General features: G+C 39.1%; 1 protein-coding gene across 1 annotated transcript in view; it reads right to left on the reverse strand.

The window, feature by feature from the left end:
• The window catches only part of TC2N (tandem C2 domains, nuclear), a 39,217-nt gene that overhangs the window by 17,807 nt on the left and 4,191 nt on the right, over positions 1-17,219 (reverse strand). The window contains exons 3-7 of the mRNA XM_052694043.1: positions 7,035-7,161; positions 6,135-6,368; positions 2,811-2,975; positions 1,239-1,330; positions 543-618 (exon numbers count right to left, since the gene is read on the reverse strand). Of these exons, the coding sequence (XP_052550003.1) occupies positions 543-618; positions 1,239-1,330; positions 2,811-2,975; positions 6,135-6,368; positions 7,035-7,101 (634 nt within the window). The 5' untranslated portion in view covers positions 7,102-7,161. The remainder of the gene's footprint in view (positions 1-542; positions 619-1,238; positions 1,331-2,810; positions 2,976-6,134; positions 6,369-7,034; positions 7,162-17,219) is intronic.

Below are 17,219 nucleotides of genomic sequence, written 5' to 3' on the forward strand. Positions count from 1 at the left end.
GTGTTGAGGAGACTGGATGAAATTCTGACTTTTACTAGGAAGACTTCAATGGGGACTTGATTTTTAAGGTTTATTTTGCATCACCTTGACTTCTTCAACACTTCTCTCAAATATAGCAGGTTTGTATACAATTTTCTTGCATAATCCTTAATGTAATAGAGGTATTGGAAACCAAACACCTCCCACAGAAAAATATTGATAAATGAAAAAAAGACAAGGCTTGTGACCAAGGTGCCACTTTCTATTCTAACAGAAAATCCGTCATGTCTTCTTTCATTGGAATGGTAAATCCAGGGGTTAATTTTTCAAAAGCATGAAAACTTGCATTCCTGAAAGGCCCATTTGGCTCAATCTCCTGACAACAGGAAGGCACAAGGCCAAAACTCTTAATTTCAAACTGCAAAGTAATCCCTATTGACTTGCTAATCATATTCATCTCAAAAATAAATAGATACACAAAATAAAAATCAATGTTAGAGACAGCTCAGTATTGCAAGTACAAAGGAGATACTGCATTACAAGTTAAACAAACAAAACATCACCCAGACTCCTGTTACTGCCATGTGAATCCTTTCTGGAGGAGGTGCTGCTAGGTACACTGGAGACTGAATCATATCTCTGCAGAGGGAAAAACAGCAAAACATGCCCCTTCTATCAGAGCAACAGATGCAGAAAGTCATAGAGATTCTATCATCAGACAAGACATGACGGAAACAAAACAAGACATTTCAAATCTTTAACCCGTTCCCTACCAATCTGATGGTCCAGCATGGAGTTACTATCTTGATGCAAAGAATAAGTACAGGACATATTGGACCAACGGATTTTTTCACTCACTGGTATGTACACAAGTTCATAGGAACAAATTTATTTAGGAACAAATAAATAAACATACAAAATGCAGCATCATTTTTTGCATAAATATAAACTTCTAATGTTCGTCTTTTCAAGTGAAGGAAAAATAAAAAAATCACAAGATGAGAAACAACAGACTCTTGTCCTATAAAAGCCTACTCAAGTTTCTCAGCAGCTTTGTTGGACCTGAATAGCAGTAACCAGAGGAGACATCAGCAAAATAAACACTTGAGGTTAGCGAAGACATTGAACTTTTCCCTTTTACCCCTCCAGTGCAATGCCCTTCAGTGATTCCTCTGAAACAGTGTGACTGAAACCATACAGCAAATGTACTGAGTTTTCAGTACAACCTAAGTGACAGCTAAAGCATGAGAAATACTCACCTTCATGAATCGATGAGGTGGGCTTCTGAGATCAAACATTGAATGACTTAAATCAAGTGATCCAGGCAAAGCACTAGTTCTTAAATCACTAACTAAAAAGACAAAAAGAACAGTACAAACTGTGTCATTGCTAGAAAAAATATACTAAGAAGACTTTTTAAAATTTAAGTAGAATCATAGCAGAAATAAAACCTGACTAGATGATAACTAAGGGTTTTCTCCTCCTTTCCTCACTTCCCATTCTCAAAATACTCTCCTGAAATGACAAAACAGTGAGAATAAGCCAGGTGAGCATTCCATTTCTGAAACAGTCAAACCTGTTCACATTGGCAGCACTGGCAGAGTGGACAGTCTGCTTCAAAATTACTTCCACAACAGAAATGGTGTTTTCAGGAGATGCTCGAGCCCTTGTCTTTATGTAAGTCTTTACTCCAGATGCACTTGAGTGACCTTTCTCCTTTTTTGAGCTTACTAAACAAACTAATGAAGTATTTACTTAGTTTAAACAAACAAAGAAACAGATGATGAACTGAAGGGAAGATGTTTAAGACAATTTTATGAAAACCATTGGGCTCCCACCACAGTTGCTTGCAAAAGTCCAGCAAAACTCTACGTATTAAAAGCTACTTAAATTATATGTGTTTTGTTCTCTTAAAAAAATACGTGGTCTTTCAATTTAGTTTCTGTGGTGATTCAAAATTATTTTTAAACAGAGCACTGACTGAAAGATTTTCCCCAGCTGTAAAAGAAACATGCAATACCTTTTGACAAACACATCTTTAAAAATGCATGCTGCGGCCAGCATCCATCTTGATGAAGAGATGTATACATTTCTTTGAGTGTATGAGTTTTCTGAATAGGTTTCCATAGCTAAACACAAACATCTACTTTACTGTAAACAGCATGCATTATATACAAGATACATATACCTATGAACAGTACAGAAGTTTTTCCTGGACAGCCAAACACTTGTATGTAAACTTCTAATACCGTGTCACAGCCCTCCCTTGAACATGATTAAGCAGTGAGAAGTGGGGACATTTCTACAGCTTAAATAGCAAACTACATAAAAGCTGGCACATGGCACAGCATCACTTTTTTTTTTTTTTTTTTTTTTTTTTTTTTTTTTTTTTTACCTGTTCTCATAATCTGCTCCTGACTGTTTTTAGTGCCTTTTTCCCTCTCCACATAACATTCCCCAGGTATTCCTCCAATCAACAAACCACCCTATTTCCTTGTTCATTCTCCCTCAAATACTGATAGCTAGAATTTTCAGTACTGTATCCTGTTGTGGATCAGAGGCAGCTACCCTAGCTTGCTTTGCTATTCTATCTACAGTCATGTGATGCATGCAAGCCCTGTTAAGCCCCTAAAAGATAGAATGTACCAGCACAACTGGATATCAAGCAGAACCAGCTCCCCAATCAATTCCCTTGCCAGGAAGTGCCTGTAGTACACAGACCAGTTTGAGGATTGCCATAATCAAACATCTTCTGTACAATAATAGCTTTATCTCTTACCTACTGGCCTTGAAAAAAAAAGAAAGATGGAAGAGGGTACAGTTCTTCTCACCTGATCCATATAATTTCCTATTATCTGATTTGGCTTGGAAACGCCTAATCTGGTCTGGTGAAACATGATGTTCCAAATAGAATGGGTTGTACACATCATAGCGGGGCCACTGGTACACACCGCACAGTTCTGCTTTCCGGTCACCAAAAGAAGCTCTGGCAGATTCTGTGAAGCACAAGTAAACATCATATGCAAGACCTCCAGACATAACACACGCTGCCTGCGTTCATAAGGCAGTCTGAGTGCCTTCAGGGCAAAGGACAAAATGTTTCATTATTATCTGCTTCAGCGAAAGGAAAAAAAAAAAAAAAAGAAAAGAAAAGAAAAAAAAACAGGCATATATTATGTCAGATTTCAAGAGCATGCTAGAAAATACTGAAATGAAATCGGCCATATAAATACATGTATGTCCTGTCTTGGTGTTCCATAATAAATGCCCAACCGTTAAAATACAGATGACTTTAAAGACAGAGACCAAGATGGAAATCTTTAGAAAGGTAGGTCCATGAATAAGGAAAATCTCTGTCTTAATTGGTTAAGTGATCCCAGGACATTCCTACTTGACTAATGAGCCCCCAGATTTCCAAGAGGGTCTTGTATGGAAAGATAATACAACTTATGACTGTAACCTCCTTGTCATCCAACTTTCATAGGAAGTCTGTCAGTGGCAAATGACTTGAATTGTTGGCTGAGACACAAGGACACAGGCTTGAGAAAGCCTGAAACCCAGCCATTTGCTCAGTCCATTATGACACAGCTGCCCTACTATTCTTCATAGTTTTCTCAGAGAATACACACACCTCCTGCTCAGCAGAACAGTAAAGAACATTGCTCTAGACTTTCATTTTGTCCGAAGCTGAAAGAAGCCTTGTGTAACAGTCCAGAACAGAAAGGAGATGGGTGACCTGGACTCTGCTAAGCTCTGACATCTGCTTCCTTCACCTCCCCAGATTTCAGCCTCCCTGTGAAATAGCTCCTTACCCCATTATGACATGCCTTCAATTCTGTATACACCATCCCATAAGAGGCAAAATATTATTGTGTATACATAGCCACAACAACCACCTTTCTTCCAGGTGACAGTAACGTTAAAAAGAACAGCGAGATGGAATGGAACATGAGAGTTGATAAGTGAAGAATTCAAGTATAGTGGGCTTGAGCAGAACCTAAGTTAGAGTGAATGTTAGAAGTGAAGCTGTAAAGAATTGCTACACAGCAGGTGACAGTTAAATCAGTGTTCTGGCCCAGGAACACTCTCACTTCTGCTAACTTACTTCTGTGAGAACAGGAGACAAGCTGCAGTGAGTACTGAGAAGCCCTGCCAGAACTTAATTGATTTCAGAAAGGATGCCAAGAGCTTACACTGAGCATGTTCTGTTTCAATAAAGGAAAATGGCAGACATGCAAAAAAAATGGAATGGAACTGAGATTTTTAGAACTTGGGCTGCTATGGATATTTAACAATGATCAAAGAAACAAACACTATAAATGTATTTTTTTAATATGCTGGTGCTTCGGTAAATGTAAAAAAGGAATGACAACACACTTTCCTGTATTTAGTATATCTCTCTAAAAAGTAAACTTTGCATTTTTAAACATAGCTTTAGTGAGGCTTAAAGAGTTGTGTTTCCAAATATACTTATTTTTTAAAGGAAATGGAAGCTACCTATTTGACATAAGATCCACTTTTCAAATATTTATGCAAGAATTTAAAATATTTGCTCAAGAGAAGCAATTACAAACAGCCTAGCCATCCTGCCAGATTATCTTCTGATTCCATAGCCCAAGGGCCAGTCTGTTCACTAGGTCCTTCAGAAAGGCTGAAGCATAACCCAATGAAGACAAGTCACCGGTTTATAAGACCCTGTAGAACAGCATGAACAAAGAAAACATTTATAGAAAGGTTGTTAAACACCCCTTCCTTCTCACTGGAAAACTCAGGTGCCTCAGAGTCCTTTATGTACGGTATCATAAGGATGAGGTAGGACCAAGGAAGACAGAGTCTGAATGCAAACCCTGTGAGAAAAGGGATTTACCAGCAGCATATCCTGCATTCCCATATACCTTGTTCAAGTACTCCTTACAAGAACTAGCTATTGAAGAATGCATATGTAGATTGCTCCAAAAGTAATGCTGCCTACTTATTTCCATGGAAAACTACAACAGATATAAACAGTACAATAACACTATTTGATAAAGCAAATTCTCAGCAACAAAATACGATTTTTCAACATAATCACATGGGTGCCATTTTTTCCACATGGAAGAATTCAGTGACACACCTTCACTTCATAATCACTTCTGCGTCAGACCACATTCTGTCTGACCACCCCTCTGCTGTCATCTGTCACATGGCAACAAAATGTAATGGGATACTGGTGGGAAGGTTCAGCCTCTACTGCTATACCAGCAACATCCACATCAGATGTTGTGGACCAACATAACAAAATAGGAGGCATAAACTTTCAGAGCAGCCATCATACATAACAAGCGATCCGTCTGTGCAGCAGCCCAGCTCTGCTAGTGGGAGACAGAGAAAAACTTGCTTCTGCTGGCTATCTGCAGAGAAACCTGAAGGGGATCATGCTCAAAGACAAGAAAGGTCTTAAAACCTTCCTCCAAGTAGTACCACATGCTTCCTATTGGTGAAATTTGAAAAGGAGCATTAATGTTAGTACGCTGAAAGTTTTGACATAATAAACACAAAAGCCAGACCACTCTTCTTAAGTGATCTGGATGCTGGTGATACATTAGCACCTTCCTTGACTCCAATAAATTCTTTACTAGAGCTTCGTCTTCAGAGTCTTCCATTATGTTGAGCATAAGCATTAGTGTGCAATCCCTGCTTTTAATTTCATTCGTGCAGGATCAGAGTGATTTATATTGGAGTGACATCCTTACCAAAAGTGGTCCCAATATCCAGAGAGAAAAGTCACAAGACCTAGCTTCTACAGAAGTTTTACAGATACATGCTTTCTGTAGGAGTATTTAACAGCCTTTGAGGAGTAGCAAATACTGAACAACTATTCCTGAGTCAACTGACAGACTAGATTAAATAAAAATGCATACCCCTGCAGCCCTCCTCCAAATTTCTAGAAGCTAAACAGTAAAAACAGTTAATAGATAAGAACGGGGGGAAGGGCAGGGAGAATTTTTTTTGTTACAATATGCAAAGCGAGAAATTTCTCTCACCAAAATAAAATTTCTTTGGTTTTGGCTAGAAAGTGATACTGGTTAACATACCTAATGAAGTACTATCACTTTTGTTCAGGTTTTCCCAATTGAAACACACACTATTTCAGCAGCATACTGTTTGTATGTTACCTTGAATTCCTCCAGCATGTGAGGTACTAGGAAGGCTTTTTGGCTGTACATAAGCCAGTTTGAATGGCGGGACCACAAACGGTACCTCCTGCCCGTCCAGGGGCAGTTTAGAAAGCAGATAATCCTCAGAACAGCCAACTTGCCGCTTCACTGACACTGAAGACAATGGAGGCTGCTGTACAATAGTTGGCTTGCTTGCGGGCACAGCTTCAGATTCCTGCGCCATGGAAACTGCTAAAAATAAAAAGCAAGAAAAACAGACAGTCTACATGTGCATTAAGTTTGGAACAGTACTCTGAACAGATCTCTTTAATAGAATCTGTGCTTGCTACATTACTATTGCTAGCATTCAGTTTTACTAGCATTCAGGACAAGTACCTGGAAAAGATATCTATCCTCATGTCTGTACTAAAACAAATTCTGGTGCCTGAGGCTGTATATTTATAGCTACCTTGCCCTTAAGTTAATTTTACAAGAGGAATTCTGTGCATTTGTATCATAGATCAATTGTGCAAACAACAAAGACACCAAATAAAATTCTGGGGGAAAAAAAAAAAAAAAGCGCTCAGTGCTTGCTTGCAGACAGTTTGCGAGATACAAGACCTTTACATGACCTTAGGCTGATTGGGTTTTTTGTTCTTTTTTTTTTTTTTGTATTTTTGGACAGCATTCCAGGCAAGGAGCAGACTTCAGACCAGTAATTTTTCAGTTCCCATTCCAATTTATAACACTAACAAGCATGTGTCCAATTTCCAAGCAGAGGAATGGAAAGAATTTTGGATATGTAAAAGAATTCAAGTTTATCAAGGGTGACAAAGTCATTTTGTTAATGGGAAATCTTATAATTAACGAGGCCAGAATAGCAAAACCTTTAGTCAATGTGATTTTGTTGAAACTCACAATTGCTTTTTTCTTTTTCCACATAAAAACACCATTTACAGCAGTTTTTAATATATTCGTTCGCCATTGTTTTCGGTGTTGCAACTTAGAGGAAATCGCAATCAACGATCCTCTGCAGCTATCAAACCTGAAAAAGGAAAGTACATTAGATGGGAACAATTAAAATTAAAGTACAATATTAAATATGCAATTTTTAGTTGTACTCAGTCCCTGGGTCAACAGCCATTATGTCAGTCACAAGTGTCAGAGCATTCAGGAACACCAGAATTCTCCTCACATTTGTGTTGGCTGTCAGGCTTTGGAATTCACTCAGCTCTGTATCTGTTTTGATAAGCTTTGGTAAGTTATTTGTAAGATGTGGTTTTTGGTTTGTTTCCCTGATTCATATTTCTTATTCTTTGTCACTCGTGTAGGATCATAACATACATACACATTTACATCTTTGACTGCACACACCATGTTTTACATTTGAAAGCACTCTTTATGAATGATACTAAGATTGTCTTCTTTCACAATTCTTTGAGGAATTACTGCTTTCTCATAATTGTATACACATGAAACCAAAGACCTCCTTTATTATATAATTGTCTGCTTTGTGTACAGAAATAGAGAAAACTGGCTTCCAGCCTCCAGAGAGGCATACTCTACTGAAGAATGAGATCAAGTCCATAACAGCTGGTTAACATTAGAATAACTTTATGACAATAGTAACTGGCCTCATTTAAGTGTCTTTATTCATATGCTGATGTTCTCTTTTCAGAGGGACACAGACAGCTGTGTTGCCTCCTGTCCAAAACTTTGGCTGTCTAGTCATTTTATATGTACCTAAAGTACACAAGGTTCTTTGTAGAACATACCCAAGATTCCAGCTCCATGGTGGTGAGAGGAAGACACCAAATAGAACATGAAAGTAAGCAGGGATGAGGAAAACAAAGTAACAAGAAAGAGAAAGGGGAAGTAGCAAAGAGAGAAGATGACAGTTACACAAAATAGGACAGGTTTGCTTGGCTATCTTGGTTACAGGAAATTACTGGAAGTTTCCGTGCTCCAGCATGGAAGCTACTCCCATCTGCAGCTTGAACAGTGCAGTCGTTTTGTTTGTATGCATATTAAAAGACAGCTAGGAAACCACAGAAACACTGATAAACAGAAATAATACTCATGTCCAAAATATCAACCTAAAGCTTTTCTTTCTTTAAAAGTCTTCTCTTCCTTCTCCCAGATTCATAAGGATACCAAATGGAAATATTAATCTATAGACACTTAATCTACCCTTGAAAACATGCTTTCCTAGCTTACCATCACTTAACCCCAGGGATAGGCACAATTCAGTGTTATCATCAGATGTGTCAGCTTGCAAATAATGAACAAATACAGCAAATACTGACCATTCTTTGGCACTCTATCAGTATGCCTCAGAATTGCTAGGTGCATTATAAGCTATGGGTTTTGAAAGGTCACTCAGAGCATGTGGTTTCATGTGTAAGGCCTGAATTAACCCATTATCTTTAAAAGACAAGTTTGAAATATAATGAAGTTTTGTTACTGTAACTACATAACTGTTTCCAGAATTATTCTTAATTACTTCCTTTAATTGTATACTGCTCTTTGTGCTCAACAGACCAAAATGAACAAGATGCAAGTGACCTGAACAGAAAAAACCCGAGAAGTAGCCTGAAGAATATTGGTACATGTTATTTTGGAAAATAAATTTATTAGGATTGCAAATCTGCCAAAGTGATACCATCAACCACAGAGCCTGCTGCAGCTTTACACAAAATCAGGCACAAGAACCTGTCAAAATTCTCCACATTTCCAATGACCACTGCTCCTCCCTCTGAAGTGCAATCACAGTAGTTACCCGTGCTATAGAACTCAAAGTTCCCATGCAGTGATTACCCTTCCCAGCTGTTATCAGTGCACAGCTGGAGTTAATATGTTTTACTCTTGTTCATCGTGTTTGAACTAGGCTGAAACAGCTGCTTCATTGCTCTCAGCTTTGCAACAATAGTATCTAAGCTTCGGTAGCAGTTTGCTCTGGCAAAACCAATCTTTTATCTCAAAATACTCAGACTACTGGTAGCGAAGGAAGGAAAATGTTAGTAACCACCCAGCTCTCCAGCTACATAAAGTGGAAAAATTAGTTGTTTACATCAGAGAAAATTCACGTCACTGTAGTACTTTCCCCAGAATTACTGAGCTATAGCCATTAACGTAAGCCAGCAAATAAACACAAATCATCACTCACAAACAGTCGCCTTTCCATCACTGAGTGAATGCCTCACTTACAAAGAAAGTTGATATCATTGTTGTTGATCTAAGAGTTACACTGTAATTCTGTATCTTCTGTACTAATTACATTTGAAAAAAGTTGTGATTCTTAGACCATAACATTCCCCTCCCCTGCCCACTGAGAAGCAAGGAAACATTCATACCTTTCTTCCTATTTGTAGACAAACATAAAAGCAATTCACCACTGCCTCTTGTAGAGAAGAGTACACTGTAATATTGCTGTTTCCAGATTTCAGCTTTGAAGGTGGGTGATATTGGTAACCAACAGTAGAGTGTACAGACAGAGTTTGGAGTTTCCAATTCCCTTTGAGCTTAAATACAGCATTTGAAAAGAAAGTTCAGACTGAAACGCTGTCTGAACATTTCTTTGTGCTTAAAAATGTAATGGTTTGAAAGACAGTCACAAAACGTGCACCTGTATTGCTACTCTTACCCCACAGACACGTTACAAAAACAAAACAAAACCAAAAGGATAGCATTTGCTGAGGAACCAAACATTTGATTTGAAGTCTCCCTTGTGCTGCTTAGAGCACTTTGTTCATGAAATCACAACACAAATGGTCTAAATTGCTTTTAAAATTTTTATCCACTTAATTGAGCTACGAGGAGAAGTGTATTTGTGTACTGTTGTTGTTTTGTTCAGAAGAGCAGTTCATTTATTATATTTTATCTGTATTTTTCAAGTTGCCAGTGACTTGGCAACAATTTTCACAGTACGTTAAAGTTTTGTCTTAACCACGTGGGACAAATGAGCAAATGAAGTGTTGTAGAAGATGAAACAAATACTTACTAATCTTCTATAATGTCAGCTACTCAAAAACCTTCAGTGTAACACTTAAGAGTTGTTAAAAGTTTTTACTAATGTACATCTGTGTGGGAATAAATTTACCAATAGAAACAGAACTGTACAGACATGTATTAGGTATGGCACTGAACTACAGAGAAGTACCAACCTCCCGTCACTGCCATCCTTGCTAACAAGGAGCTGGGACTCTGATCCTAACTCTAAGACTTGGGGTCAGTTTTTGTCAGTCAATACATTTACATCACAGATTTTGTTCATTTTGAAGATACTAGACTGAGAAAAGGACAGGAGGAAAAGGAGAATTATTCCTGGTTTTCAGGCAAAAATAGAAGAGGTAGAGAAATCACATAACTTGCAGCAGACCTCATTATTGTCTCAGATTTTCTCTCTTGATGTTCTTCACTATGATTTCAGTAAGCTTTTTCATTTCTCTCTTCCCATTATGAACCCAAAATAAGATCAAATTTAACTCAGCAATCATCCTTCCACACTAATGTAGAAAGCCAATATTATTGGAATATACTGGAAACAAAGTATAAAAGTAAACCACACACATACACAGAGTCCAGAGAATTATAGTCAGTATTATTTTAATGGGTTTAGATGGAGAACATAAATTATCTTAATGACTTCCAGATTCCTCTGATAGTTTTGAATGAGCTAAATCAGATAAACAGCATTGAAAACTTCAGTTCCAGATGCCACCAGAATGACTACAAGACAGAGATGTTTGAAGAAAAGAGCAAATATTTTCAACAACTCATTAAATAAAAAAAACATGATAGAAAATGGATCATTGTGATATTAAATATTAAAAGCTGAAAGGAGTCTCAAAAGAAATGTCAGGTCTTTGCTCCCTTATGATGAAGGGGTGCATTTTGCAGCAAGTTTGCAGGCTACATTAAGTCAGAATTCTGCTGATCAGGTAACACATTTAGAACTATGCAACAGAAACAAAGGTGAAATATCTGATCCCGAACTGGGAAAGCTGGCTAAACCAAAGATTTCAATCATTATGAGATTTATTGCCAGCCATAAACTTATAAAACACATTCTCAGGTCTGTGTTCCAGAAACACGTCACAGCAGCATTTCTAGTAGCTTAAAGTCCTCACAAAGCAAGAGGTGTAAAAGAAAACAGCCGGAAATTGGGATGATGGGTTCTTATTAGACATTTGGGACAGATCCTTGAATGACATAAGTGTCTGCAGCTCCAGTAGCCCCAAAGGAACAACAGCTGAGGAACCTCCCCATGGAGAACGCAAGCTCAGGCTTGCAGTTTCACACCCCAGCCAAACACTGCATTTGCACTAGGTCTTTGCCTGTCTGTGTTTCAGACACACGAGATGCAGTTGATCCCAATTGCAAAATTCCTTCAAAGAGCTTAACAACACCACTGCAGGCCTCCTGATGATTAAGGAAACAGAGCATAGCAATAGCTGCTTCTACTGCAGGTCAGACAGATTCTGATGGCTTAGATTCTACAAATGATTTAACTTCCAGGACTAGTTGCTTAGTAGTTCTATTGCTGGAGGATAAGGTCTGGGAACTGCAGGCTGGTCTGAGCATGGCTCTTCATTTGAAGAGGGGTTAGGGTCAGTGTGTCTAGAAACAGGTGAACACTGGTAAAACATAGTAAAACTGCATAAATAGTTCTCAGAAATTTGCCCTCAGGGACTTTGCTACTGTGTGAGCAAGGGTGGTGCACACACCCACACCCACACGGACATGCAGCGCAAGCATACACTCACCAAAGTTATAATGTTCCTTTTAGGAAAGGGTGATCGTAAGCAGGTCTGATCTGTCACGTCCATAAAGGACGCAGAGGCACTTCAAGAAGGTTTGAAAGTGTAAGTAGGCAGGACAATGCGTTTTTGTTGTTATTCATCATAAACCTTGGCAGTCGTATGTTGCCTGGGAGGAGAGGAAAAAAATAATGTCATGCCAACACACACCTGCAAGGAGCATGATAAGAAGCTCATATCTACACCTGTTTTAGGAAAACCCTCTAAGTGATATCTGCAATAACTACTGGGTGTGTGAACACACAGACCTTCCTTCTCCTCCACTTCTAACTGTAACTCATGGAAAAGCATGAAAACTGGGAATTTGCAGACTGATTATTTGAGTTCTCCTGCTTTCCAGGAAAAATAAGACAATGTGGCCATCTTCTTTTGTGCCTGAAAATAGAAAGAGATTTCATTCTGAAAGTAGTGGATCACGAAGGAGATGCTGAAATAACACAAAAGAGAAAGAGAAGCTATGAAAAGGCTTTAGAAAGACAACCAGAAGACCTGTTTGTGAGAGATAACTTGCAAGTTACCTGACAGACAGAAATACAGCAAAGAGATGAAAAAAAGATTTCAAATGCAGAATGAAGAAAAATCGTAACTACAAATTTAAAGCTGAGTAAAAAAAAAAAAAACAAAAAAAAAACAAACAAACAAACAAAAAAAAAGACTATGCATAGTTAGTATGGTCTAGATATTGTTGATTTTGTGATGGACTCTTTCACAGCTTTCCTGGGGCAAAGAGCCATCAGCGTTTTTACGTACTTACACAATTTGGTGTGGTAACAAAAGACAGTGAGAAGTTGCTGGGAAAAGTGCTGTGCACCACAGTACAAACAAACCACCAGCTGCCCAGGCATAGGAAACGCTTTCCCTCTTGGCTAAATTGTGGCACAACAGCCATCTGTGGGAAAGCTTTCTAGCTGATCCCAGGAGAACAGAACTAAACAGCACCTCTCTTCCTGCAAATTCCTCTCATTTACTTATAGCTTGATCAGAATCTTATTTTTTGAGACAATTATGTTCCCTTGTTCCAGTCTTCTGAATTACTCATACCAATTTCCCCTGCACTACACTGAACAACTTGAGCAGGAAGACAGTTGGTTTTCATTTCACAGAACATTAGCTAGTCTCCTTGCTAATATTTAAGCCAGTTTAATTTTTTCTAGTGATTTCTTTTTTCCATTTTATTTATTTATGTGGTCTTTATGTCTGGAAAGATACTTAATTATCAGCAGCATATCCCTTTTCTTTCATTTAGGCTTTAAAAGATTGGAATCTAACCTCTGACCCTTCTCTTTAGTAAGCTAAAACCAAGGCAAATCATGCATATGAATTTAAGGCTGTCTGTTTTACATCATTCAAATTTGCTAGTGCTGCTCAATACGTTATCCCTCTTCTCTAACCTCTTTTTTCCAAGCTGATACTACAGCTGAACCGTACAGTTCAGATTCAACAATGTCACAAGATAATCTAAGGTGAGAACATATTTCATTAAGTAACACTTCCAAGGAGAAGATTGTGCTCATTCCTGCAGCACTGTACTAAGAACCCAAGCTGCGACTGCTCCCCTAATCCACACACTGCAAATTGGATTCTGACCAATTAGAGGCATGGGGGTGACCGCAGAGAGCATGCCCTGTGCCCTCTGATGCCAGCCACAATGTTCAGACAGGAAACTGTCAGCTGAGCAGTCTTATGGATAACAATGTCACACGCGGCTTAAAACCTTTGCCATCAGCAGGAGTCCTCAACATTTCACCACGAGTAGTCAGGATGTGACACCTACACAAAAATATTATTTATTCACTTGGAACAGGCTTCTCCTGAGGCAAAGAATAGCACCTCAGAAGTCAATTCTTAGCTAAGTTTTTGTCACAACCGAAGAAGAGCTTACTGCAATCCCACTGGCTTTACACGTTCTCATGCTTTAAAGGTCCATAAGTGAAATAAGGCAAAAGCTTCACGTGGAACAGCCACATCTTCCTACGTGCAGTTGTGAAAGACTGTGCCTTGTTCCACTGTGACTCTCCCTTCTCAGCTTTTCTGCCCTGATGGAGATGATCTAATACATGCCTCCCTACACGCAGGCCCTGAGCTGAACTCTGCAGAAAGAGCACTTGTGCAATCTAGCTGTGGTCTCCCTGAGCTTAGCAGCTGCTTCTTCCAAGGGCTTCAGGCTGGAGGAGGCCAAAAAGCCTTCAGTGCATCCATGGCCCTAGCTCAGACCACCAAACTGAGAGTAAAGTCATGAAGCGGAAATAATTGCTATCGCCTACTTCCCTGAAGAAAAATAAAGCTGAGCAGGTGCGTGTCTGAGCTATTGCGCTACAGGAACAACTGCCTCTACTCTTCAGACACCCCTTGGAGAAGGGGAATAAGTGCTGGCAGGAGCGCACGATCAGAAGTCGCTCCTCTCACATGGCCCCCAGGGACACACTGGCTCTCAGCATTATAGCCTTGCACCTGCAGCTCTTAAATGCGGACGCAATCCAAGTCTGCCCCAGTATACAGAAGATTAATAATAGTACAAGGGCCAAAAGCACAATTTTCATAAATCTGAGCCAGTTTTTCTCATGCGAGATTTATGTTTGAATTAAGAAGAGAAAGTTATAAATCTATCCCATGATAAAGCTTAAAACTTGGAATTTTAATATGCTGAATCCCCTATGCACTGGGCTGTAAAAGTTGATAGAGATAGTATTTCTTCCTAATGCTGCATTAGGCAAGCAACCAGTTCATCCAATTACTGAACTGACAACACTGTTCCTGTGAACTGTAGATAAATTCACTGACTTGGACAAGGATGTACAATATGGTATGTATTGGGGCAGTAAATACAAAGGAATAAATCCATTTTTTTGGACTTTAGATCACTTTGGACTCAGATGTAAAACAGCAAAACAAGAGTTGAAATCAGGACACAAGAAAAGAAAATGCAGAGATTGAAACTTGGCTTTTGACAAGAACAAGGAAAGAATTCAATTCAAGATAATTCTGCTCTAAGCAGATTAGGAAAAAATCACGACAGTCGCTGATGGTTACTTTATAATCTAACTTAATGCTCAAGACTTCATGTATTCTGTGTCAGTTTTTAATCCAATATTTTCTCCTTCTACAGTAACGCCAGCAAGCAATAAAAATAGAGCTGTCAGCAGTCCCTGTCTATAGCCCCGATACCAAAGAGAACTGGAAACATCTGGATGCATTTTTTTTTCTCAACAGGACAGCCAAGAAGGTATTTAGGCAAGAGCATCTGCTTGTGCACTGGGGTTCCCTAGCATGGCTAAGTGTGCCCAGCTCTGAAATGATAGCCTTCAGATACCAGGTTAATGTAACACTGAATGGCATCCAGAAGTCTCAGCCATCTGCCACCACAGAATCATGTGGAAAAAACATGGATAGACATATAGTATCCAGTCAACTAATGAAAAATGTCTCCTAGTGTATATATGAAAAAATGAAAAAAACCCAAACAATTTTGTATGGAAAAATACTGTTTCTTTACCACTAACACTATTTTTATATAACTACTCTGTTAACCTACAAGAATCAAGATGGAATATTTCTTCATATATACAATTGCGCACACACATCCAGTACTTTGTTTTAGGTGAAACAATTTCTCATTTGTTATTTTACATTAATTATGTGATAGTTATTTTACATATAATTATTATCCTGTTTCATGATGAAAATAAAACTTCACATCATGGAGCTTCCACATGGTGGAAACCCCGTTCAGTACTTCTGCTCCTCACTGTTACAGCCTTTAAACAGTTACAACAATGTGGTGAGAGGAAGGAAATACGTAAATGGTATAAATCAAGATTAAAATGCTATGCCTGAATTAAGAAAGGAAACAGAGGACCCTAGTACATATCATATATGAAAATAAGTTAAATGGATGATGAGAGAAGAGGAAATGGGAATGGATCTTAATTCAAATCCAAACCAGACTAGGGGTATGGCTCTACAGAGCACATGCACTGAGCTCAGGCTGCCTAACCACACTTAAAAGTCCAGGAGGATCCTGGCTTTATAAAGGATATTATTTATTTATTTTTTGCTTTAAATCCACCCACACCAGCGGCCCACAGCCAGTTCTAACAGCCCCAGCAGTGCCTCTCAAGAGATGCAAACAGGCTGGAGTAGTTGGCAGCTGTCCAGGAAGATGAGTGGCAACCAGACACTGCACAAAGGAGGTGCTTTAGAATAACTTTACACAGACATTGGAAGAAGCCAGCAGAAATCAGAGTTGTTGCAATTTTATGGGAGTATCTAACATCCCAATGATTGTTGGCCAAATGCTGCTACAATGATGAGGCCCTTGTCACTTGGGACAGAGTTCCTGAGAGGAAGAGCTGGCAACATTCCGTTTCCCTCTCTCAAGACAAAGTGCACAACACACCACGAATGTACATTTTTTTTATGCTCCTGAGTTTAAATCAACACCTTTCACAAGAGATTCAAACCTATCATTTCAAACACTGGTGAAACTAGATCTGGAAGTAAACACACCACTGAGCTGAACAAAAGCCAGGATGATTCACAGGGAGATGTTCCGGGTTTGGTCAAGGTTTACAGAAGGAAGATTTTTAGCTATTCCAGTCACTGCTGAGCAGACAGTGAGCTTCAACTGAAGATTAAAGAGCCTGCAATCCTACTTTTTACAATAAATTGGAAAACAGCTAAAAACATTTGAATTTTCTGCTACTGGAAATTGAATGTGATCTTGAAAATATTTTGTTGTCACCTAGCAGTTAGCTACTAAATACAGTGCCCTTCCTAAATTTACTAATCTCTCAGAAGCAGGAAGAACTATTTGTTTTTGCACCAGTTCGTCACAAACCACAGAAGCATTGATAGGTAGAGCTACCTTTAAAACCTTCTTCCTTTGTAGGGAAGGCTGGCACTTCCCTCAGCAGAATACGTATACACAAAACAGATTTGCTGTCTGAATTTGGCAAAAGCCCATCTCAGTCCCGTTTCATCCTCCCCTGCCAAGCTCTGGCCAAGAGTTTGGCCATCTTCTGGCAGTATGAACCATCCTGCCATGCATTTGGGCCCAGCTTCAACAAACAGTGGGCAGAAAGCTACCTTTACCCCCTTGGTCTGGAGGGACAGAGGCTCAGTGGAAGAGAGGGGCTGAACTTCTGCAAGTAGGATAAAGTTCTCAGTGCTCTGGTGACCATGCTGTCACAAAGGCAAGCACCCTTCTTCCTCTCTGTGCTTCAGATGAAACTGTGGAGCTATTTGTGTGTACCAATGTACCCAGAGCACAACATGCCTATGAGGC

This window comes from Tympanuchus pallidicinctus, unplaced genomic scaffold, assembly GCF_026119805.1.
Source record: "Tympanuchus pallidicinctus isolate F22 unplaced genomic scaffold, pur_lepc_1.0 scaffold3, whole genome shotgun sequence".
NCBI lineage: Eukaryota > Metazoa > Chordata > Aves > Galliformes > Phasianidae > Tympanuchus > Tympanuchus pallidicinctus.